The 23,988-nt window shown below is 54.1% G+C and overlaps 2 protein-coding genes across 8 annotated transcripts in view; one reads left to right on the forward strand and one right to left on the reverse strand.

The window, feature by feature from the left end:
• Positions 1–6,378: 6,378 nt before the first annotated feature.
• CLEC11A (C-type lectin domain containing 11A) lies at positions 6,379–8,643 on the reverse strand. Its single transcript, XM_053606821.1, has 4 exons — positions 8,313–8,643; positions 7,959–8,142; positions 7,492–7,683; positions 6,379–7,056 (listed from the first exon to the last, which is right to left on the reverse strand). Exons 1-4 carry the CDS (start codon positions 8,457–8,459, stop codon positions 6,611–6,613), a joined length of 969 nt encoding a protein of 322 aa, XP_053462796.1. The 5' UTR covers positions 8,460–8,643; the 3' UTR covers positions 6,379–6,610.
• A 3,416-nt stretch (positions 8,644–12,059) lies between these two features.
• The window catches only part of SHANK1 (SH3 and multiple ankyrin repeat domains 1), a 54,275-nt gene continuing 42,346 nt past the window's right edge, over positions 12,060–23,988 (forward strand). For all 7 annotated transcript variants that reach the window (XM_053606817.1, XM_053606814.1, XM_053606816.1 and 4 more), the window contains exons 1-8: positions 12,060–12,457; positions 14,854–15,151; positions 15,386–15,589; positions 16,119–16,190; positions 17,275–17,383; positions 17,620–17,771; positions 20,263–20,430; positions 20,843–20,959. In XM_053606817.1, coding sequence (XP_053462792.1) covers positions 14,897–15,151; positions 15,386–15,589; positions 16,119–16,190; positions 17,275–17,383; positions 17,620–17,771; positions 20,263–20,430; positions 20,843–20,959 — 1,077 coding nt within the window. In that variant the 5' untranslated portion in view covers positions 12,060–12,457; positions 14,854–14,896. The remainder of the gene's footprint in view (positions 12,458–14,853; positions 15,152–15,385; positions 15,590–16,118; positions 16,191–17,274; positions 17,384–17,619; positions 17,772–20,262; positions 20,431–20,842; positions 20,960–23,988) is intronic.

Below are 23,988 nucleotides of genomic sequence, written 5' to 3' on the forward strand. Positions count from 1 at the left end.
AAGAAAAAAAGAGAAGAAAAGAAATTATCTGAATTACTCTCTGGAACTCATCTTTCACTTTTTCTAAAAAGAAAACGAAAAGCAAAAACTCATGGATAGTTTTCTTGGACCCAGGATGCTCATGAATTCCTTAGGAAGTGCTTCTGCACATCTGGCTGCCTCCTTTCCTCCTGCAGCAGGATGTTCTTGGGTTCAGTTTCAGTGGAAGGGTTTTGAGTCTCCTAATGCCCAGATGGGTGTCTGCCTGGTGGATTTGCCTGCTTCGTCCATCCTGAATTGCTTTAACCAATAAGTATTTGAGCCATTTGGCTTAACACAGAGTGTTTTGCTGAAAGCATCCCAGACCCTTCTCATAACCTCAGTCTTCCTGCCTCCATAAAGAAGCCTGGTTGCTAGGTCTCCTAAAAAGACCGAGAAGCAAAGATGGCTGAATGGCACTGGACATGCCTGGCACAGAGATCTTGGTACCAGAGCTAGAAAATCATCATTTTGCAACCATCATGGTATATATGGGATAAAAGAAGAACCATCAATGGATGCTAAATCTGGGGGGAAATTTTTCATGAGGAACCAGATATTTGCATGATGTTAAAGTATCTGCCCATAGGCTGCTTATTAATTGCAAAGAAGAATTACACAGTGGAGGAATTGGATATCACCAGCTGGGTGATCAAAACCAACATTACAGATGAGGGATAGTTGGATGTTGACTGTATCCAGATGGAATACCTTTAAGGAAGAATATATACATTCCTTACCTCCTATATTCTGGTGCAGAATGTATAACCTGAATCTAATCATCATGAGGAAACATCAGACAAATTCAAAATGTAGAACTTCTATTTTTAAAAGAGAGAGGAGTTGCTTTTCCAAAATGTCAACATCATAAATATGGAAATATTCCAGAGTAAAGGAGGCTAAAGAGATGTGACAACTAAATGCAATGCCTGACCTCAGATTGGATCCTGAACTGGAGAGGGAAGTACTATGAAGGACATCACTGGGTCAACTGACAAAATTGGAATACAACCAGTAGATTAGATAAAAGCATTGCATAAATGTTACATGTACTGAGGTTGATTACTATGGTTACACAAGAGAATCTCTCTATTAGGAGAGACACACAGAAGAAAGTGGGGGGGGGGGCACGGTGTGTGTAACTAACCCTTAAATGCCTCAGGAAATGTGTGTATATATTGAACTAAAACCAGCTAATACTTTAAAAATCTGCCCAGATAAAGGCAGCTGTAAAGTTACCAGGAAACATTTCACCCAAGGACGTTAAGCAGCTTTGTAAGTAGCTACTGACATTTTACTCACTGAAAAACCTTCTCCTCTAAAATTACAGACTGTTGGAAACTTTGCTGTTTCAAAGTATATCCATGAGAATCAAACAGCCTGTTATTTCTTGCCTGGAAGATCTCAGCCACTTTGACACTTAAGAAACTTCAATTTCCAGCCCTGGTGCAGGCTTTAAATAAAGAGTATCTGGGCACAACATGCCATATTTATATTAACATTCTAAGGAAGCAAAACCCTGGGTTCACTTTGCAGTTCAAACCTGATGTTGACTCACTTGTATACATTCCCGCTTTATTCTGAACCCATCAAAACGCTGTTTCAGTTAAGTTTCTTTCTTTTCTTTCTTTTTTTTATTTTTTAAGACAGAGTCTCAAACTGTTGCCCTGGGTAGAGTGCTCTGGCGTCATAGCTCACAGCAATCTCCAATTCTTGGGCTCAAGCATCCTTTTGCCTCAGTTTTTCTATTTTTAGTATAGAAGGGGTCTCACTTTTGCTCAGGCTGGTCTGGAGCTCAAGCTGTCCCCCGCCTCCGCCTCCCAGAATGCTAGGGTTACAGGCATGAGGCCCACCTGGCCTGTTTCAGTTAAGTTTCACCCAAATTTCTCTCTTCCTCCAACTCGCATAACTCAATCACAGCACCTCTTCTGGGGTATGGTCTCCCTTATTGCAATGGGTGAACAAATCTGACTTTGGTTTGTCCCTGGTGATTAGGCTAGAATGGGTGGGTGGGCGGGCGAGTAGATATGTAGAATGATAAAGCCAAAGCAGTGGGATAAACAGTTACCAACAAATAAATTCGGGTAAAGAATATTTGTGTGGGGCTGAGTCTATGGTTCAGTCGGTAAGGCGCCAGCCCCACATACCGAGGGTGGCAGGTTCAAACGCAACCCCAGCTGAACTGCAACCAAAAAAAAAAAAAAAAAATAGCCGGGCGTTGTGGCGGGGGCCTGTAGTCCCAGCTACTCAGGAGGCTGAGGCAAGAGAATCGCTTAAGCCCAGGAGCTGGAGGTTGCTGTGAGCTGTGTGATGCCATGGCACTTTACCGAGGGCCATAAAGTGAGACTCTGTCTCTACAAAAAAAAAAAAAAAAAAATGTGTGGGTCCAGGTACATTGGCTCATGCCTGTAATCCCAGAACTCTGGAAGCCCAAGGCGGGTGGATCGCCTGAGCTCACAAATTGGAGACCAGCCTGAACTGGAGTGAGTCCTCATCCAGGCGTTGTGGCAGGCGCCTGTAGTCCCAGCTACTTGGGAGTCTAAGACAAGAGGATCACTTAAGGCCAAGATTGTGAGGTTGCTGTGAGCTGTGACACCAACAGCACTCTATCGAGGGCGAGAAAGAAAGAAAGGAAAGAAAGAAAAGGAAGGAAGGAAGGAAAAGAAAAGAAAAAGAATATTTGTGTGGGCTATAGTGTTTATATTTGTGCAGATTATAAAAAAAATTAATTATTTCCAGGTAAAAAAAATTTTGTCTTTGTTTTTTGTTATTTTTTAAGAACTAGGTTGGGCTAGTGCTTGTAGTTCAGTGGATAGGGCGCCAGCCACATACACCAGGACTGGTGAGTTTGAACCAGTTTGGCCTGCTAAACAACAATGACAACTACAACAAAAAAATAGCCAGGGCATTGTGGAGGGTGCCTGTAGTCCCAGCTACTTGGGAGGCAGAGGCAAGAGACTCACTTAAGCCCAGGAGTTTGAAGTTGCTGTGAGCTGTGATGCCACAGCACTCTACCGAGGACGACATAGTGAAACTCTGGCTAAAAAAAAAGAAAAAAACAAACAAAAGAACTATAGGTTGGTTTAAACCACTGTTTAACGAACTTTTTCCAGGCAAAGGAACACATTTTATCTAGAGTTGTTTTTTTTTTGCGGGGGGTGGGGGGGGTTGAGACAGCATCTCACTTCCTGGCCCTGGATAGAGTGCTCTAATATCATAGCTCACAGCAACCTCAAACTCATGGGCTCAAATAATTGTCTTGCCTCAGCCTCCCGACTAGCTGAGACTACAGGCGTCTGCCACAACGCCTAGCTATTTTTCAGGCTGGTTTCAAACTCCTTAGAACAAGCAATCTACCCTCCTAGGATTACAGGAGTGAGCCCACCATGCCAGCCCTTATTATTCTAGAAAGTCCGTGGGCAGGAAGCATGGTACTTACCTCACTGGATTCTGCAGCCAGATGATCCAGGTTCTAATCCTACCTCAGTCACTTCCTACTGGGTAAACTCAGGCGCCTGTACTTTCTAATTCAGTACATACTCAAGATGCCCAGTGTTGAGAAATGTTTCTGTTTTCAATGCATACTGATTCTTTTTGTGACTTTATTTCACATTTTTAAAAAGTTATGATCTACCCATGGAAATCCACTCTGTTTTGAAAAACTTGCCTCAAAGATCGAAGTGCTGATTACAGTGTAGGGAGAATGTTAAAGACCAGGGGGCTTTGGATTTTCCTACCAGTGGCCACGCGACCGGACTACACTTCCCAAAGTACCTCCAGGCGAGACCACATGACGGAGGGGCGGGGACTGAGTGCTGATTGGAGATTGCGGCTCTCTGACCTCACTGCGAGGGGCGTGGCATTCAGGCTTCAGCTACAAGTAGGCGAACCCCACCTAGAAGGAGGGAGGGGAGCTTGCGAGATGACTTCAGTCATTGGATGATTGCAGAAAAACGTGACTCGGGGTGGGGGTGGGGGTGGAGTAAGAAGCCTGCTGCTCGGCCTCCTGGGATTTGTAGTCCTGCAAGCCCATGCTGCCGCTGGTTCTTCCTTCTCCGTTGGATCATCTCCAGCCTTCCTTTATTACTTCCCTAGGGTCCTTTAACACATCGATCCCAATCAGCTGTTGAGGCTTCCCTGGTCTATGGCTCTAGCCTCGCAAACCGCAGGCGTTGCTCCTAGAGTCAGGGAAGGAGCATTGGCAATCTCAGTATCACAGGAGGCCTGGAAGTCTTCCTAGAGAAGAGGATAGGTTTCCCACACGCAGACTGGAGTCAGGAATCAACACGGAATGCTGCACATATATGGGTGTGCTGTTCTGGTGTATGAACAGCCCTTGCAGACGATCTCCATTCCCTACTTTGGACCTCTCTGCAAGCCCACAACCTTGTCCCTGGAGTTGGTATGGTAGCCCTGGGCCCTGTACAGGGAGACATAGATTAACCAGACAGTGACACCTAAAGCGATGTGAAAGCTCCAGATCCTGTGGGAAACCAAAAGAGTGTCTGACCTCAGCCTGGGATAGGCCAGGGAGAAAAAGCAAGAGATTTGACTTATTTCACTGCCCCCAGCTTCCCTCACACAGGCATCTTCATCCAAAGGGCTCCCATGTGCCTCACACAGGCATCTTCATCCAAAGGGCTCCCATTGCCAGATGTTGCGGACATGGAGTTGGTCATACCCAGTCCTGTCTCCCATCCCCACTTGGGGTGTCCCCCACACTGACTAATCAGAGCTGGGTCAGGAGAGGAGCCAGCAGTTTTGAGACACCAAAGCGGACCCTAACCCTATAGGATGGGGTTAAAGGTTGTTTGGAGTGACATGTTAGCCAGTTCTTGGAAGTGGGTGTTCATCCCCATAGAGAAGGGGAGGACAAGGATCTCTGCATGTGCAAATGCACAATATCAGGAGAGAGCCTGCAGAGGGGAAGGTGAGGTTGAATTGCTGAGTATTGCAAAGACCCCCTCCGTGCTGGACACTATTCTACGAGATGGATATTATTATGCCTATTGTACATATGGGACACTGAGAATTAGCAGGGTTATTTCTCACTCAAGTTTACCCAGTAGATAAGTGACTGAGGTAGAATCAGAACCTGGATCATCTGGCTGCAGAGTCCAGGGAGGTAAGTACCATGCTTCCTTTCCGCAAACTTTCTAGAATGGAAGCTCTGTGAGGCCAGGGACCCTTCCAGGAAATAGTGGGTATTCATCAGTGTTTACCTATCTTCTGTTTGGCTATAAGATGTCCTGCTGCCCACCTCCACCCTAGGAAAACTGAAGCTTAGAGTGGGAAGAATGTTAAGCAAGGTCTTCCGTCCCCAGATTGAAGCTCTTCTGACCACAGGCCACAGTCAGCCCCTCCCTCCAGCCCAATCCTGTACTTCCTATGAGGCTGTGAGGCTGAGAAATGATTTCTGAAGGAACAGGGTAAGTGATCTCTTCTCAAAATGATAGGGATGGCTAGCTCCTCCCACAGGTGGATTCAATGGTGATGCTTTAGGAGGTGGCGCCACAGCTAAAGGACAAGAAGGGGCAATGATATAAGGACAGACAGGGTAACATCCCTATTCTTGGGCTTCATGATGCCACCACCACCCCCAATAGTGCTGTCCATAATGCTGAGGCCAGACTGTCCCAACTCCTGGGACAGTCTTCAATGCCTCCAGGGAATAAATATAAACACTAGAGAGGGAGGAAGGTAGCATGTGGCTCATTTCCCAAATGCATATTTCTCTGGCCTTACCTGAATATCTCAAGAGCCATACAAAGTAGGAAACAGACTCAGGCTCATGGTCAAACAGGGAGAAAGTAAAGAACGGAGTACTGGGTTGGAGCATAAGCTTCAAGGTTAGGTAGGTCCTTAAGTCTGTGTCTTCACCTATGGTCCTGGGGGGGAGGAAAGGGAGTAGAGGGTCCAGCATCTCAGACCACGGCCTGATATCACATGAAATGGCACCACTTATGAAAACAAGTTTGGGACATACTAAACAAAATTAAATGGACTCTTTCTTGCAGGACTTGTCAGAGCCCTTAACTCTTTCATGTTTCCCAGATCTCTTTGACCAGGACCAAAGCCAAGGCATAGAACCATGATTGACAGGCCCTGGGTCCCAAAGGCCAAGAGATGGGGCACCATGAAGGTTAAAGTGTTTGCAGCGTGTACAAGTGTATACTCTGGGCATCAGTGCAAAGGAGATGACCGTATATCCGTAGGCACGTGTTCTCCATCACTCTGAGTCTGGGGCTCAAATATCTGTAAAAGCAGGACAGGACAGGCACCCAAAGGCTAGGGTCTGGCCATTCCTAGCTTCCCCAGCGGCATGTTAAAAGGCCAAAAGCGCCTCCACTGCCCCTCAAGTCAGATTCCACAAGGCTTTATTGGCACCGGACCTACCCTAGTGCCCGCCGCTTCAAGTAACGGCACGGCCACGGAGGGATTCAGGCCCCCAGGAGCCCTCCCGGGAGTGCCCAGGCGGAGGGCGGGGGACACACGTCCACCCACGGACTGGGAGGAAAGGGTGTTCTCGGAGGGTGGTGGGTGCACGGCACAGGCAAAAGCTGGGTGGTGGGAGAGCCTGGGACCAGCCCAGCTAGAAGGGGAACTCGCAGACGTAGTAGAGACGCCGCTCACAGTCGTGGTCCCACCAGGAGCCGTCATCAGAAGCCTGCGCCACGCAGTTCTCCAGCGTGCCGCCGTTGGGCTGGTCTGGGCTGAGCGGGTGCGGCGTGGCGCTGGGCCGGGCGCCCGGCTCGGGGCGGGGTGCGCGGTGCCAGGCGAAGAAGGACACGCGCTGGCCGTTTTCGAAGAGGTAGAGGCCCTCGGCGCGCCGGTCGTGCACGCCCAGCCACACGGGCCAGTTGTAGGGAGCGAGCGCCGCGCGCAGGTAGCGACCTAGCGCTTCCATCTGCTGGCGGTCTGCCGGCTGTGCTAAGCTTCCTCCTCGCGCCGTGCACCGCGCCTGCGCCGAAGCCTGCGCCTCGAAGTCACGCGAGAGCAGGAAACACTTGTGGCCAAGGCGCAGCCCCTTTAGGCAACCTGAGGGCGGGGCGGGGCGGGGCGAACAGGAGACAGGCTCTGGGCTCTCCCGGGCGGGGAGAAGTAGGCGCCGGGAGCCGCAGTTTAGGGAGGAGGCGGGGTCAGGGCCTCCAAGGGGCGGGCTGGGAGGAGGCGGAGCCAGAACTTCCAGGAGCAGTGAGGCCATACTTTGTGGGCGGGGCTTTAGGGGGCGTGGCGCGGCTCCAGTGGGGTCCACGCGGCTGGGAGCAAGAAGAGAGCCTCCCCCACATCCCGCCTTGCTTCCCGGATTCACCCTCCCCATGCGCCAATACACCCAGCTTTTCGGGGACTCTCTCTCCCCTGACACTGAGGGTCCTCACCTCGCTTCAGATCTCTCGGGTGTCAGTCCACTCCCCAGTCCCCCACATGGCCCAGATCATCCCATTTTTCCCGCTCGGCGTAGCGTGGACTCACCCTCCAAACGGCCGTGCTCGCGCTCGGCGCGGCGCTGCGCCTCCTGCAGGGCTTGCACGGCGTCGCGGGTGTCGCCCGCCGCCTCCCGCAGCTGCCGCAGCCCCCGGGTCAGCTCGACCACACTAGTGTCCAAGGCATGCAGACGGACATGCAGCTGGTGCAGGCCTGCGTCCAGGCCAGCCAGGCGACCCACTGCGGACAGACCGGGCTCATGTTAGAGGGGGACCCTGGGAGTGTATCTGGAAGACCCGAGTACCTGGGGGAACCGGGACCTAGGGCTCCTGAGGGCGGGGCTGGGGGAGACCAGGACTCCTGGAAGGTAGGGTGGCCCTGGCTCTTGCGACCCCTAGGGATGTGGGGGCTCTGGGCTGGGTGGTGGGCAACTGAAAGGCTACTGAACCGATGATTCATTTTCGTGAAAGTGATCGGGGAGGTCTGGGGGCAGGGTAGGACTTCTGGTTACTCACAGATATAAGTGACGGTGTCCTCAGGGGTGGGAGAGGGGCTGGGGCTGGAGAAGGGGGTTGTTGTTACTTCCTCCTCTTCCTCCCCCTGGTCGTCCTCGGTGTCCCTGATCCCTTCACCTTCAGGGTTTCCAACAGGATTCTCTTCCTCCCTCCTGGCAGGCAGTCCCAGGGCTTCCTGCAAATGCTGGGGTTGGGGACGGGTGATTAGCTCCAGCCTGCCTCCCCAGTCCTCCTAAACTCACTCTGTGCCCCATCCTCTGAACCTGTCTCATTCCCCCTTACCCATTACCCTAACTCTGAAATACCCTCTCCCAAGCTAACAGCTCCCCAGAGATGTGACACACCACAGCTCACCTTCAGCATCAGGGACTCCCTCTCCTGCTCCTCCTCCAGGGTGCCTCCCCAGCCTCCCTCCCATTCCCTCTCAGCTCCCCTAGCCCCATGGTCAAAGCCCAAGAGCTGGGATATAACCAAGGCCCCCCAAAACCAGGCTGCATGCATCAGGTTACAGATGTCTTGATGTCTGGGGAAACAGGTTGTTCTCAGGGGACTGGCAAGCACCCCTGCCCTTTGTGTAGATCACTAGCCACCCCTGGTTCTGGCTATCCCAGTTTCTTTCTTCCTGTCCCTCTCCTCCCGACTCTTGTGTTGGTCTAGTCCACTGGTCTCCTTTGCTCCTCTGAGTGTGTCTCTCCCCGCCCTTCTTGGCTCCCTGGAGGCCCTGCCTTTGTGGCCGGAAACCTCCAACGTTCCAAGGCCTGGATCCCGCCTTGGGTCTTCTCACACACGCCCCTCTTTCCACTTTCCAGAGCTCACTTCCGCCCTGCTCTTTCCTTCTGCAGTGGCCAAAAGCTCAGATGGTCAGGAAGAGAATGGAGCTGGTTCTCCAACAAATCCTGGGGACAGCAGGCCCCAGCCTCAACCCAGGAACCAACTTAGGACCAACTGGGCAATAGTGGGGTGTAGGGGCTCAGCCCTGCTCCTCTGCATTCCCCCCTCTGCCATTCCTAAGGAGGGGGCAGACCTCAAGGTCTCACTGAGCTTGTAATTATTCTGTGGCCACTATCGCCCACACACCCTGATGTAGGGAAGATTCTTTCTCCACTCTCAGGTTCCAAGGTGCCTCCTGCCCCCAGATCACCCATCCTGCCCTCCAGACCCTTTCTCTGAGATGTGAGTGAGTGTGTATGCATGTCTGTGGGGACACATGTGAAGAGCATGTGTGTGTGTGTGTGCACAGCCCTGAAAGGTGGATCTCCAGGATTCATTGGCTTCACTTTACTAGAAGTCTTGTATAGGTGGGGCTCTGGGCAAAGTGATGTTGGAGACTCTAGCTGTTTGCAGACCTGCAGCCAGATAGGCCCCCAGGCTGCGGGAGTGGGGCAGAGCCATCAGGGAAGGCTCTGAGTACACAGAGAGCTCTGAACATTCCAGCTGCCTCATCCCAGCCTGGACCACTGCAGTTGCTGTCTCCCTGCCCTCCCCCTCTTTCCTTCCTCCTGAGCCCCTCCAATCCCTGCTGCTTGCTGCAGCCAGAGCAATTCTTCCAAACCATAAATCAGATCACATCACTCCCCACTCCCCTGTTCCTCCACCTTCCCATCATAAGCAGGAGGGAAGCCAAACCCTGCCCTCAGTCAGCACAGCCTGGCTAAGCTCAGGGCTGGGAGGGAGGAACCCCTCACAGTTCTGCAACCTCATTCCTCCCTTCTCCCCCTGTCCTCCCTGGCCTCTTCTCCATTCCCTGAATGCTAAGCTCATTGCTCCCTCAGAGCCTTTGCACTAGCCCTTTCCTCCTTCTAGAAGGTTCTTCTTCTCCCAGCTCCTTCTCAGCTCCAAGAGGCCTTCCCCAACCACTTTTTCTAAAGAAGCTTCTGTTCCACAAGTTACTTTATCAAAAAGCCCCATTTTATTCTTTTGACACAATCAAGATTGGCATGATCTTGTTTGGATGTTTGTGTCTGTCCCCTTCCAGTGAAGGCAGGGGTTCTTCTGCCCTGCTGCATTCCCAGAGCTAGGAGCAGACCTACCTACACTTGGTAGGTGCCCAATCACTCTTGTGGGAGGAAGTAGCCATTCCTGGTGGATAAAGGCTTCATCAAAGACCCAGAGGCTTGACAGTGGCAGCCTAGTTCCCAGTGTGGAGGTGGTAAAGGGAGGTAGGAAGTGGCTTGCAGACAAGGGAAGCAGGAGGGCATGCCATTCCCCTCTGTCCCAAGCCCATGAGTCACACAGGGCTTTTCCTCTGGGCTTGGCTGGTTGTGCCAATGAGTATGGAGCTCACCAGCCATGCATCACTGGGTCTGCTCTTCAAATGAAGAAACCAAGGTTCTGAGAGGGGACAGTGTAGCCTGTTGGAGGTCACCAGTGTGAAGGCAGCTAGCCAAGGCTTCTGGCTCTAAGCAAGAGCAGGACATCTGCCCTTGAATGCCTGATGCCCCAGGAGGGGCCTTGGAAATCAACATATCCAGCCTTCTGTTTTCCAAGAAAGCCTGGTACACAGAGGGCAGAGTGACCTTGGGCAGGCTGCTCATGGCCTCTTAGGTGCCCACTGGAGGCTCTAGGGCCCTGCATCAGGGGGTTAGAGACTTTGAGAGATAATGAATAGGTTGGAAAAGGCCTTGTAAACTATAGAGGGAGGGGTGCACAGCCTCTCTCCCTGCTGGCACCCACATGGGCAACTGTTCTCTCTCCAGGCCCAGCTGCTTACCACCTGGGCTTGTGGGTGTGCATCAAGACAGAGGCCACCCCAGGCTGGGTAAGCACCTGCTCTAGTTCCCACCAGGGTACCCTGGAGAGCCAGCAGCTGAAGGGGAACCCAGGGGCTGCCCAGAACTGCCTCCTGCAGGTACCTATGCTGGGCTGGAGGCCCTGGAGGTACCCTTGGGACTGGGAGAAGGTGAAAGTCTGGACTCAGGGTCCACTAACAGCTGCCCTATGGGATCTGCCTTGTCTCTGTGGATGTTCCTGGGTATGAGTGAGCTGTCTGCATACAGTTGGCCACACGTGCATGTGCATACACACATGGGTGAGCTCTGAGGAGATGGCTGGGGATGTCTGAACAAGGAGGTACAACTATGGGGGCGCCCAATAGTGCACAATAGCAGTCTTTGAAGCCAGCTTGCCCTTCCCTTCCCTTGACATCACCTCTTAATAGCTGGTTGACCTTGGCCAAGTTAGCCTCTCTGTGCCCTCTAGAAAATGGGAATAGCAAATGTCCCTGGGCCTGGCACATAAAGGTGCTCAGAAGTGTCAGCAATCACCATCTTTGTGGGGAGCTCTGGCACAGGGTTGTGCATTTACACAGGAGTGTTCATACTGGTATGATGGACAGTGAGGTGGGCCCTGTGGTGGGAAGGTATGAACATGCCTCCCTGCAGGGCTGGGTGTCCACATCAGGGTTGTGAGACATGAGTATGTGTACCTGCCTGCATACTGTGTGTAGCAGGCAAATACCTGCATTGTGCTGCATGTATGCCCTGGTGCAGGGGTGTGACATGTACATGGTAGTGTGCCTCCAGGTGCACCATGTCTGGGTGTGCATGCCCTGGAGAGTGTGTATGTGGGAGGATGTCTGCAGGTGCTGTGCCAGCTGGTGACTCTGTGCATCTGTCTCAGGAGAATGTGGGCCTGTCCCAGAGGTGTCCATGGGTGCCTTGCCCCTGTGCCTAGGTGAAAGGTGTGTGTGTGTGTGTGTGTGTGTGTCTGTTTGGGGGATCAGGACAGGAATCTATAGCCCTCATGATCCAATTTGGGGGTGTATAGTCTGGCAACAAATATTTCTTGCACCCCACCTGTGTAGAGGTGAGAAGCTCTCTGGGAGGGGGCAGTCCTGGGGTGTTTATGAGGTACCCTTAGAGGGGCTGGACCCCCTCGCTGGAGTATGAGAGCAAGCAAGGGTGGAGTCAGAATTTGGGGACCGGGAGGTGGAGACGAGTCGTGGGGGAGGGAAGGGGTAGGGGGCGGAGTCGGCGGTAGGGGGATGGGCGAGGTTTGGGGGCGCGGGGAGGGGCGATGTCTCTGCCGCCGACTCCGGGAGGGAGGGGAGAGGGCGGAGGGAGGGGAGGAAGAGAGAAAGGGAGGGAGAGAGAGACAGGGTGAGGGAGAGACAGCGAGAGCGAGAGAGCGAGAAGGGTGGCAGAGGAGGCGCGGAGCGGGCGGCGGCAGCGGCCTGAGGAAGAGGAGGAGGAAGAGCAGGCGGAGACGCGGCGCCCGGAGCCGGCCGGACCCAGCCGGGGGCGGGCGAGGAGGGGCGCGGCGGCCGCGGCAGAAGGGGGGGCGCTCTGCGGATGGCCAGGCCCGGCCCGCTGGGGGGGTGAGGTCTTCGGCCCTCCCGCCCTCCCCCCCGGCCCCCGCCCGCCCCCTCCCCGGGCCCGCTCGCCCTCCGGGGCGGTGGGGCATGGCCTGAGGGTCCCCCGTCTCCGGGGGGGTGGGGGGTGGGGGGAGGGGGGAGGGGCCGCGGGCGCCGCCGACCGGGACTCAGCAGCCCCGCCAGGCAGGTAAGGGGACTGGGAACACAGGGTTTGAGGGGAGCTTGGAGTCGGGGCTGCGGGAGGGGACGGAGGCGCCCCGGATGTCCTTGGCCCAGCGCCGGCCAGGGCCTGGGTGTGCAGTGGGTGGTGCGGGTGAGGAGTGGAAAGGTTGCCCCAGGCGACACCAAATTGGGTTACACCCCAGTCCCCGGTGCCCCGTTTCAGATCGAAACCTTGATGGGAGTGTAGCCCCCATCTCCTGCCAACAGAGCCCCTAGCTCGAACCCGCCTCCCGGCTTGTCTGGGCAAAGGGCTAGGTCGCGGGCAGCCTCCTGGCGCTGCCCGGCCACTCCCCCGCCTCTCCCAGCCTGGCGCACCTGGGCCCCTCCCCCAGGTCACCCTGGAGCCCACTCCCCTCCTACGGGGTTCCAGGCCTTGGCCTCTTCCGCCCCCTTTGACCCCCTGTAGCTCCTGCTCTTTCCAGGCTCCCCCAGTCCCTTCCCACCCCTTGCCCAAGCTCTCACCATCCCCACCCGTCTCCAGTCCCTTCTCCACCGGCCGGCGCGCCCCCTCGACTCCCGCCCCCAGTCCGGCTCCCGGGTGCCCCCGCCTCCTCTCCCGGCCCGGGGCTCTCCCCCACCAGTTTCCCGGCCTCCGCCCGGGCTCTCTTTCCCCGCCTCCCTCCGCCTCCATTCATTTTCCCGGCCCGGCCACGCCAGCCGCCCCCTGCCCCCTCGCAGGCTCCCAGGGCACCCCCTCTCTCCCTTTTCCACCCCCCCCCAGCCGATTCCTCAGCCGGTCTCAGTACCAGCTGCGTGCCAGCTATTCTTAGCCGCGAAGCGTTTGATTCATGCCGCCCCGGCGGAGTGTGCCCGCTCCCTCCCTCGAGGCCTGAGGGGGAGGGGCCGGAGTTGGTCCCGAGGGTTGGGGCAGCCGTGCTTGCGGGGGACCGGGGCCAGATTTTCTTTCATTCCACCGGCTACCCGGTTCGGTCCGTGCGCGGGGGGTCAGCCAGGGTCACCTGAGGGGGAGTGGCTGCGGGCCCCAGATTGGGAGGTGGGATGTGGGGTAGGGCAGAAAGAGGGGTGAGAAGGAGGCCGGGGTCTCCAAAGGCAAAGTGGGGTAGCGCGGCTGGGTACCTGGAGGGGGAGGGGGCTTCCAAGCTCTAGCCACGCGTGGGGGAGGGGCCGGCCGCTGGTTAGATGCTCGCTCGCCCACAGCTCTTGGAACTCCTCTCCCCACACACACATTTAATCTTCCCTTCCCCAACCCCCTAGCCCATCCCCACTCCCCCAAAGTCAGCAGTACCCTTGCTGCTTCCCATCTCCATGGCAACTGTACAGGAGCCAGGCCTGGTGTGGGGGGGGGGGAGGGACCAGACCAGACATTCTGGTTTCCGGTGCTGGGGTGGGAGTAGGGGAGAACAGGAAGGAGGTGAACCCCATTTGGAAGGGACCCACCCTCGTAAGGCCACCTCAGGGAACAGCAGGCTTCAGGAGATGACCAGCACCCAAGTCCCCAGACCTCACCTCATCTCTCAGCCTCCCTCCTAGCCCCACAGTCCTCACAGTGGAACTACCAGCACCTGGCAATGCCACCACCCCACACCCAGCACCAGTCTGACAAAGGCCCACAGGTCATCCATAGCCACCCCACCCCAGCCCAGGTTTCTACATCACTGTCCCCTGGACAGTCCTCCCCAGGCCAGCCTCCCCACCACCTACTTGCCCTCTCAAGATGTCCTTACAACCTCTACAGACAACCTCTTGCTGTTCCCTTGGGAATACCCCAGGTAAAATGCTCTGCCCTTGGCACCGCCATCTCGGTGCCCATTGCTCCCTGATGTGGCCACTCCCTGGCAGCTCTTTGCACACACTGTCAGATACACTTGAGTAAAGTCACCAGCTCCACCACTCCCAGGCATACTCCAGCCGCCCCTGCTCACTATGCCTCATCTCCCCTTACTACAGCTCAGCCCCAGTCTCCCACCCAGAGTGAAGAGCCAGGCTGGGGGCAGGAGGGCAGGATGGCTGTCAGTTGGTCCACCTGTCTGTCCTTAGCTAATTTTAGCTGCATTTTCTGTGGCCTGGCAAAGTGGGCCAGTAGCTCCCGCGGTGATTCTGCGGTTTCTGGGACACGGCCACGCTGGGTCAACGACAAAGTGGGGCGCAGGGGGGCCGGGGGCTGCAAGCAGGGCCAAGGGCAGGGAAGGAGACACGTGCAGGAAGCGTGTCAGAACAGGGGTATGTGCTTGCAAACCAGGAGGCAGCAGGTCTGAGGATGTGACCAGCCTCCTTCCTGCTTCTCTCTGGCAGTGAGGGGAGGCTGCCCTTGACTACTTGTCTACCTTGTCTGCTGAGTAGTGGCTGTGACCTCTGAGGGGTCCTGGGCTCCTACTTTGAGGGCCACTCTTGCCCCTGCAGCTGCCTGTGATGCTGCCGTCCCCCGTCGCCCCGTGGCCCCACAATGACCCACAGCCCCGCGACAAGCGAGGAAGAGGAACGCCACAGTGCCAGCGAGTGTCGCGAAGGGGGCTCAGAATCCGACAGCTCCCCAGACGGGCCAGGGCAAGGCCTCCGGGGGACCCGGGGCCAGGGCAGCGGGACACCTGGTAACCTGGCCTCAGTCAGAGGCCTCCAGGGCCGCTCCATGTCTGTCCCCGACGACGCCCACTTCAGCATGATGGTCTTCAGGATTGGCATCCCGGACCTGCACCAGACAGTAAGTGACCACTTACTGGCTGGTGGGGTGAGGACACAGGACCCCAGCTGGCATGAGGAGGCCTAGCATCCTCCCAGAAAGCCCTTTGGCCCCATTTCTACAAGCTTTCCCATCTCCCCCTCCGGTCCCCAGAATCACCCCCACCCCTAGCTCTCTGGTCCCTTTCCATCCCACCTTAGGCTCCTCCCTGACCCCTGACCTGCCCTAGCCACTGACTGTCCCTTCCCCTACCAGAAATGCCTGCGCTTCAACCCAGATGCCACCATCTGGACAGCCAAGCAGCAGGTGCTCTGTGCCCTGAGCGAGAGCCTGCAGGATGTGCTCAACTATGGCCTGTTCCAGCCGGCCACCTCAGGCCGTGATGCCAACTTCCTGGAGGAGGAGCGGCTGCTGCGGGAGTACCCCCAGTCCTTTGAGAAGGGGGTGCCATACCTAGAGGTAAGGCCCACGGCTCTCCTGAGCCTTTCACTGACAAGAGAGGGCAATACATCTGATACTCCCTACCCCCTGTTTTTATCCCAAGACCTTAACAAGGGAGAACCCAATGGGCTATTCCAGACCACCTAAGAATCTTGGGAAAGAGTCAGAGGGGCCTGAGCTCAAATTACCATCTATGCTGCCTCTGACCAGCTGAGTGGCCCTGGGCAAGTCACTTCCCTTCCCCAAGCTTCTCCTCATCTGTCCAGTTGGGCAGCTGGGGAAGGACTTCCAATTACAGTAGGCATTTTAGAACATTCCCTGCGAGGTCCAGACTCCTTCGAGTTGGGGCTACAGTGCACATACACCAACCATGATGACCCAGCTCTCTCCTCCTGCCCAGCCAAGCTCCAGGGCTGTTTCCCCTCCAACCCTGAGCTGACCCCAGAAGATTAGAAGGGGCTGGGACCCTCCCCCACAGCCCAAGCTTCTTCCCTAGGCCCCTGATTCCAAGTCTCTGTGTCTCTCCCCCTCCTTCACCCTGCCTCAGTTCCGATACAAGACCCGAGTTTACAAACAGACCAACCTGGATGAGAAGCAGCTGGCCAAGTTGCACACCAAGGTGAGAGGACCCTACTGGCATTTTCCCCACAGCCCTCACTACCTGTACCCCATGCCGGGCCTCCATTCTCTCTCCCACTTCTTCCTAACAGCCCTCCACATCCCCTAATCTGTTCCCCAGTTCCACTTGGGGTCTTGTGTCACATTTGGGACAACCCCAAATACACCCATTGTTGCTGTTGAAACCTTTTCTTACCCATTCTTTGCCCCTCATTGCCCTGCCCAGGCCCACACCATTTCAAACTGGCTCCTCGGATTCCTCCTTCTTTTCCTCTGAATCCTCCCCAAACCCACTCTGCTTTCTCTGTACTCCTCACCTTGACTTTGGACTCTGTCATTCAGGGTCCTTCTGCTTAAGGACTATTTCCCCCAGTCTCATAACCTAAATCTCTACCAAATCTAAGGATGGTTCCTCCTCTCCAGCCGTATCTATCTCCTGGCACCCTGCCCGGCACCTTGCCCTCCAGTCCTCACACCATAGCTCCCCTCTGCCTCCCCTGCTCACCTAGGTACACACTGGGAAGAAGTTGGGGGACTGCTTTGGTCAGAGGTGGAAGATTCTTGACCCTTGGGCAGAAAAGCCTCCTGAGCCCTCCTTACCCACCCCTTCTCCCCACCACCCACACATCCTACTGTTTCCTCCCATTGTGTTCTGTCTCTCCAGACTTGTCCTGTCCACATTGGGAGCAGCTGGCCACATGTAGCTCCCAAGTGCTTGCAGTGTGACAGGTCCAAACCGAGTCTGCTGTGAGTGTAAAATACACACAGGATTTTGAAGACTTAGTACCAAAAAAAAAAAAAAAGCTAAATATCTCATTAATAATTTTCCTCTGGGATCACCTGTTGAAACAGTAATATTGTGGAACTGTCAGTTAAAGAGCATCTATTGTTTAAATTAATTTCAACACAACTGACAGATACCCTTCCTCTCTTTTTTAAGGTGACTACTAGAAACTTATAAGTGGCATTTGGGGATCCATGTATATTTCTGCTGCACCTTGCTGCTGGAGACCCTAGCTTCTCTACCTTGCTTCCTGAAGGTCCTGTACTCTCTCTCTCTCTTTCTCTCTCTGTCCGTGGCTCAGACGGGGTTGAAGAAATTCCTGGAGTACGTGCAGCTCGGGACATCTGACAAGGTGGCACGGTTGCTAGACAAGGGGCTGGACCCCAATTACCATGACTCGGATTCTGGAGGTAAGGAGGAAGCACACATAATGGTGGACCAAATGGCCCAGGACAGGGTCCGTGGGGCCAAGAATGCTGTCTACACTCATATCATTCCTTACTGGTGTCAGTGACAACATGTCACTCTCCTGACAGGGAGGTCTCGGGGCCAAAGGTGGGGGAGGTCAGATGTGACATCTGGGGAGTGGGAAGGTCTGGGCTAGAGCCCAAGAATCTGCGTGTGACCAGCTTTTCCCACCCTGCAGAGACCCCCTTGACCCTGGCGGCCCAGACAGAAGGCTCCGTAGAGGTGATTCGAACCTTGTGCCTGGGTGGGGCCCACATTGACTTCCGGGCCCGGGATGGCATGACAGCACTGCATAAGGCCGCCTGTGCCCGGCACTGCCTTGCTCTCACGGTGAGACGGCCAGGACCCCTCGCTCCCACCCTAGGACCATCTCTCCTTTTCCCTTTGTCCTTTCTCAAACCCCAGTTCTTTCATTTCTGTTAAAAGTAGACCCTCTTGGCCAGGCACAGTGGCTCACACCTGTAATCCCAGCACTTTGGGAGACCAAGTGGAAGGACTGCTTGAGGCCAGGAGTTTATTCCAACCTATGCAACATAGTGAGACTCCATCTCTACAAAAAAAAATAGAAAAACTAGTCAGGTGTGGTGGCAGGTGCCTATGGTCCCAGCTACTCTGGAGGCTAAAGCAGGAGGATCACTCGAACCCAGGAGTTTGAGGTGCTGTGAGCAATGATCATGCCTCTGCTCTCTAGCCTGAGAAACAGAGAGATTTTATCTCAAAAACAAAACAAAACAAACAAACAAAAAAGCCTGGTACGGTGGCTCACACTTATAACCCTAGCACTCTGGGAGGCTGAGGCAGGTGGATAGCTTGAGCTCACCGGTTTGAGACCAGCCTGAGCAAAAAGCAAGACCCTGTCTCTACTAAAAATAAAAAAAACTGAGGCAAGAGGATTGCTTGAGCCCAAGTTGGAGGTTGCTGTGAGCTATGATGCCATGGCACTCTATCCAGGACAGCAGGTTGAGACTTTGTCTCAAAAAAAAGAAAAAGAAAAACACCCCCCTTCATGTCCCTAGTACAAGCCCATTTCCATGGACTGACAAGAGTATAGCCTCTATTGTCACTCTCTGACTGAATTAGAGACCCACTCACCACACACACACATCTGGGTACAGCCTCCTCACCTGAATGCCCCAAATGTCTCCCTTCCCTCTGACCCAGCTCAGTAACAACCCTGCCTCTGTCTCCTCAAAGTGAAAAATTCCTTAAAATACAGAATGAGCCTCTCTCGACACACCCTGAAAAAGCCCCTCCTTCTACCCTCCCAAGCCTGGCACTTCACCCCTACATCCACCCCCTCCTCTTACATGCAGACGTAGCCACTCCTCCAGCACCCCACACACACTTTCCCAAATAGATAGACCCATACAACCACAAAATACCTACTGAGTCGCCTTGCACAGTCTTACTTTAAAATATTATTTTTTTTTGTTTTTCCTGCTCCCACCAGGGTAATGATTCCTCTCCATATACAGGATAGACTGTCCCCAAAGATAGCCATTGATAAACAATCCCGTGCATAGATGCTGTGGATGAATGGGGCTTCCTCCCCTTTTTTCTCTAAACTCTTTCTTTTTCTCTTTTCTTTTCTTTCTTTCTGTCTTTCTTTTCTTTTCTTTTCTTTTTTTTTTTTTTTTGAGACAGAGTCTCACTCTGTGCCTTGGGTACAGTGCCCTGGAGTCCTAGCCCACAGCAACCTCAAACTCTTGGGCTCAACTGATTCCCTTGCTTCAGCCTCCTGAGTAGCTAGCTGGGACTACAGGTTGCCCACCACAACATCTGGCTAGTTTTTCTATTTTTAGTAGAGATGGGGTCTTGCTCTTGCTCAGCCTGGTCTCAAACTCCTGAGCTCAAGCAATCCCCCACCCTCTGCCTCCCAGAGTGCTGGGATTATAGGCGTGAGCCACTGTACCCAGCCTTGAGGAGCCCTTAATGCAGTCAAACAGGAGCCCCAAGATCTGCCTTAAACCCCAGGGTTACCTCTATGTACCAGAGTGCACTCACCCCAAAACCTACATCCTGCTCGTCCCTCCCCCCAAAGCCTCCAGACCTTCACTGTCTAATTCAGTAGCCACTGGCTACATGCAGCTATTTAAATTAATTAAAGTGAAGTAAAATTAAGGTTTCCGTTCCTTGGGCTCACTAGCCACACTCACGTGTTCATAGCCCACATGTGGCTACCACATAGGATAGCATGGTTGCTGACTGTCCCCTTCATGGCCTAATATTCTGTTGGTTGGCGCTGCAGCCAACATGTTTACATATTAATACTTGATGCCACCAGCCTTTCACACTGAGAGCTGTCCCTCAAGTGGGGCTGCTTCCCACCCCTGCAGCTGCCAGCCCCAATGAGCCTGGCCAGACACTTGCCTTCACCCAAGCTGGCCCTCTTCCAGGCCTCTTCATGCCCTATCCTTGGGAACCTGGTCCTAATAACACTTCCAACTTGGCCGGTGGCCCTCCTGTATCCAGACTCTGTTCTCTCGTTTGTCCCTTGAGTAGGTGGCGGAGGCAGGTACTGAGGCCACTGACATCCTTTGATGGCTTCTCCAAGGTCACCTAGAGGTGACAGGGGAGAGGCTGGATCAGATGTCAGAGTGGGAGGGTCCTCTGGAGGCATCTACCCAATCCCCCATTGTTCACAGGGGATACGAACAGCCCCAAGATAGTAAGGGCCAGGCTCAAGGTCACACAAAGATGTCCTGGCAGAACTGAGACTGGCATAGGCCAGTGTGGGTCATCTGGGCCCTTCAGAATATACCTCTGACCCTTCAGAATGTGTCCGTTATCTACCTTTTCTTCCTGGTCTCTCTGTTCCTAGGCCCTCCTGGATCTTGGAGGCTCCCCCAACTACAAAGACCGCCGGGGCCTGACTCCTCTGTTCCACACGGCTATGGTGGGGGGTGACCCCCGATGCTGTGAGCTGCTTCTGTACAATAGAGCCCAGCTGGGCATAGCTGATGAGAACGGCTGGCAGGAGATCCACCAGGTGCCCCCAAGTCAGGCCTCCAGGGGCTGGGGTGGGCGGTGCCCAGGCCCTGAGACATCCAAGGGGCTGAGCTGGGATCCAGGTGCTGGGTCTTCATGGGGGAGAGTGTATGAGAGTGTATGAGGAAAAGATGGGTGTTTAGGCACCAGAAACCTAAGTGGCCTGGGCTGGGGAACTGCACACCTTGATCCTTGAGAATGGCAGGGCTGGCCTGGACTCCTGGACCTTGGAATGACTAACCATCCAGACATATGAACCTGGGTCCTTGAGTAGGGATGGGAGCCAGAAGCATACGAGGCTTCTGGACTTGAGGTGAAGGACATCACAGACAGATGCTTAGCCCCAAGGGAGAAAGTCCTAGGAGGATTCAGGCCCGGTCTGATCCAGCCTCCTGGCTTCCTATCCCCTGCAGGCCTGCCAGCGGGGTCACTCTCAGCATCTGGAACACCTGCTCTTCTACGGAGCTGAGCCCGGTGCCCAGAACGCCTCGGGGAACACGGCCCTCCACATCTGCGCCCTTTACAACAAGGTCTGCCCTGGTAGTGCCTGCCCTGGGCCCCTTGCGTCCCACCCCTTAGTTACCTCCTCAGTGCCAAATGCAGATGCTTCTCTGCATTGCAGCCTCCCAGCCTCTGCACCCTCTGCTCCATCACTCTTTTCATTCTTTCATCCATTCATTCATCCATTCACTTATTCATTCAACAAATGTATAGGAGAGCATGCCCGGTGTTAGGCCCAGCACTGGGTTCCGGGGACAATGTGTTAAGCTTGTGGCATGGAGGGGGGAAGACGGCATACCTTGTTTTTATAGTCTAGAGTGCTCGAAGTGAAGTCATGGGAACCTAGGTTCCTGTGGGCGCCCACATCTGGGCCTGGGCCCCTGGGGGTGGATCCAATGTAAAGCCAGAGTTAGCTGAGTAGAAGGGCGGAGAAAGGCTGCTCCAGGCAGAGGGCACAGCATGTGACAGCGTGTGTAAAAAAAAAAAAAAAAAACAGAGGGGAGAGAGGCTAAGCCTGTGAGAGCAAGAGAAAGAAGCTCAGTGGGCCCTCGTCCCCAACATGTCTCCACTCAGCCACAGTGTGTGCAGACACTGCGTGGGGGCCCAACAGAAGACAGAGAAAAGGCCAAAGCCCCGGGAGGGAATGACGGTGGGTTGGGAGTTGTAGCAATTTGGGCTGTATGGACATTGCTGCTTCAGGTGGACAGTAAAAAGCAGGTGAGGGGCCCAGGTAACCAGCTGGTGCCGCACTGTGATGCCAGGTGGCAAGGGCTGGGGCATTTGGCCTCATGACCCCTGGCAACTTTCCTCACTCACCTCTACCCTGAGCTCCAGGTGATCCTGAGCAAGCCAGGCCCCCATTTCTGGATGCTTCCTGCCCTTGAAGGGCTGCTATGGGGACTTAGGAGGACAGGGCCTGGCATGACAGACTGGCCTGTCAGTCCCCTTCCTCCAGGACATCTTCCAAAACAGCCCCAGTCCCTTCTGCCTCATGAGAACTTGCAGTGCTAGGGATTTGGCAGGTGGCCACGGCCGCCTTGTGGCAGCCAGCAGTACGCTCAGCGCCCAGGGAGGACTCAGTGTTTGTCAAACCAAACCAACATGGTGCCGGCTCTTCCCTCCCTGCCTGCTTCTGTCTTTCCTGCTCTCTGACTCCCAACCAGATCCTATGACTCTGAGGCCGGAGGCCCGTGGGGCAGCAGAGAGGAAAGAAGTCCCAGACTTCATGCAGATGGAGGAAGGGGGCAAACAAGTTCCTCCCCCTCTCCTGGGCTCTGTCCTCTCTGAAGTGGGAATAATAATGTCAACTGATTAAAGGGGTTGAGTGATCATGTATATTAAATGCTCATCCCAAGAAGGCAGTCATGGTAATAATTGCTGTTATTATCATTAACAATGTCAGTCAGGGTCCAGTCAGGTGACAGGCACCATACTTTTCATTTGAACAGGGAAAATTCACTATGAAAAATGAGCCGGTCAGATGAGCAAGTCATTTCCCCTTATTGAGAGTCCTCTTTCTCATCTGTGAAATGGGTCTATAATTAATACCCACTGTGCAAAAGGATTGAGTGGGCTCACATTTTGCTTGCTTTGGGCATGGTGCTTGACAAACAGATGCTTAACAAATGTGAGCTTGTTTTCTACGTTTCTCCCCTCATCTTCCTCCCAGGCTTTAAGCTTCCCACAAGCCAGGGCTGAGTCTGACATATTTTAGCTCTCTGCTTCCTTGGCTCCTGGCATGCCTGTTTAGTCTTTGGTCATGAAGTTTGGGTCCATGTCTACTTTGCGAGCTTATCAAGGGTGCAGGTTGAGTCTGATGAATTGCTCTGTCCCAAAGCCCCAGCACATAGTAGGCATCTTTGTTGAATGAGTGAATGAGTGAGTGAATGAATGATGGGTCAGCCATCTTGGACTTCCGCCAAAACTATGCACAGTGCTTTGCTCAGAACATTCAACAGATATGTTTGCTTGTTTCAACACACTGACTGACTCAGCAAAAGAATGAATGAATGTCTTGAGCAAATGAATTCTTACTGATTCAACACCACATCTTCTTCCATCTTCATTCTCTCCGTGCACATTTCTTGAGTACCTACTATGTGCCCGGCTCCAGGCACTGAGGATGTGAGATGAATCAGACAGGGTGCCTTCCCTGGGAAGAGTGTGGGGGGGTAGTTCACAGTCTGGCAAAGAGGCAGCCATGTAAACAAATAACAGCAACACTGAGATAAGTGCCAGGATACTGGTAAATACAAGGCTCTATCTGTGCCCTGCTGGGAGAGCCACGCACTCAGACTTGGACACCTTCTGGGCTTGCAAGAGTAGGATGAGCTGCCAAATGCGGTGGCTCATGCCTGTAATCCCAGCACTTGGGAGGCCGAGGTGAGGGGATAGCCTGAGCTCATGAGTTCAAGACCAGCCTGAGCAAGAGCAAGACCCCATCTCTAAAAAACAGCCAGGCATTGTGGCAGGTGCCTATAGTCCCAGCTACATGGGAGCCTGAGGCAAGAGGATTGCTTGAACCCAAGAGTTTGAGGTTGCTGTGAGCTAAACTGCCATGGTACTCTACCAAGGGTGACCAAGTAAGACTCTGTCTCAAAGAAAAAAAAGAGTAGGATGAGCTGAGGAGCTTAGGGCCTGTGCTCTGGCCCTGTGGGGATTAGATGTGCGAAAATGTGCAATAGTACTTGTGGCAGTGGTTAACAATTTAGTTGGGAGCCAGCCTGTGGCTACACAGGCATGCATGTGTCCACACACACACTTTTGCACAAGTGCACCCAGAACATTAATGGGTTGACTGCTATCTAATGAATGACCTTGGCAATCAGAGTCATCCCTCTATTCATAGGAGACAGGAGATAGGCTCAGAAAGCCATGTTCAAATCTTAACTGCTCCGTGAACTGGCTGTGTGGCCTTAGGCATGGGATTTACCTTCTCTGAGCTTGTCTTATAGGATGAGCCTATAGAAGCATCCTTGGTGAGTCTGTCAGGTGGAAGGGTGAGATCAAGGAGGTCTGTGAGGAATGCTGGCTAGAATAGCATTAGAGGGAGCTGGGA

Source organism: Nycticebus coucang, chromosome 10 (genome assembly GCF_027406575.1).
Source record: "Nycticebus coucang isolate mNycCou1 chromosome 10, mNycCou1.pri, whole genome shotgun sequence".
Lineage (NCBI taxonomy): Eukaryota > Metazoa > Chordata > Mammalia > Primates > Lorisidae > Nycticebus > Nycticebus coucang.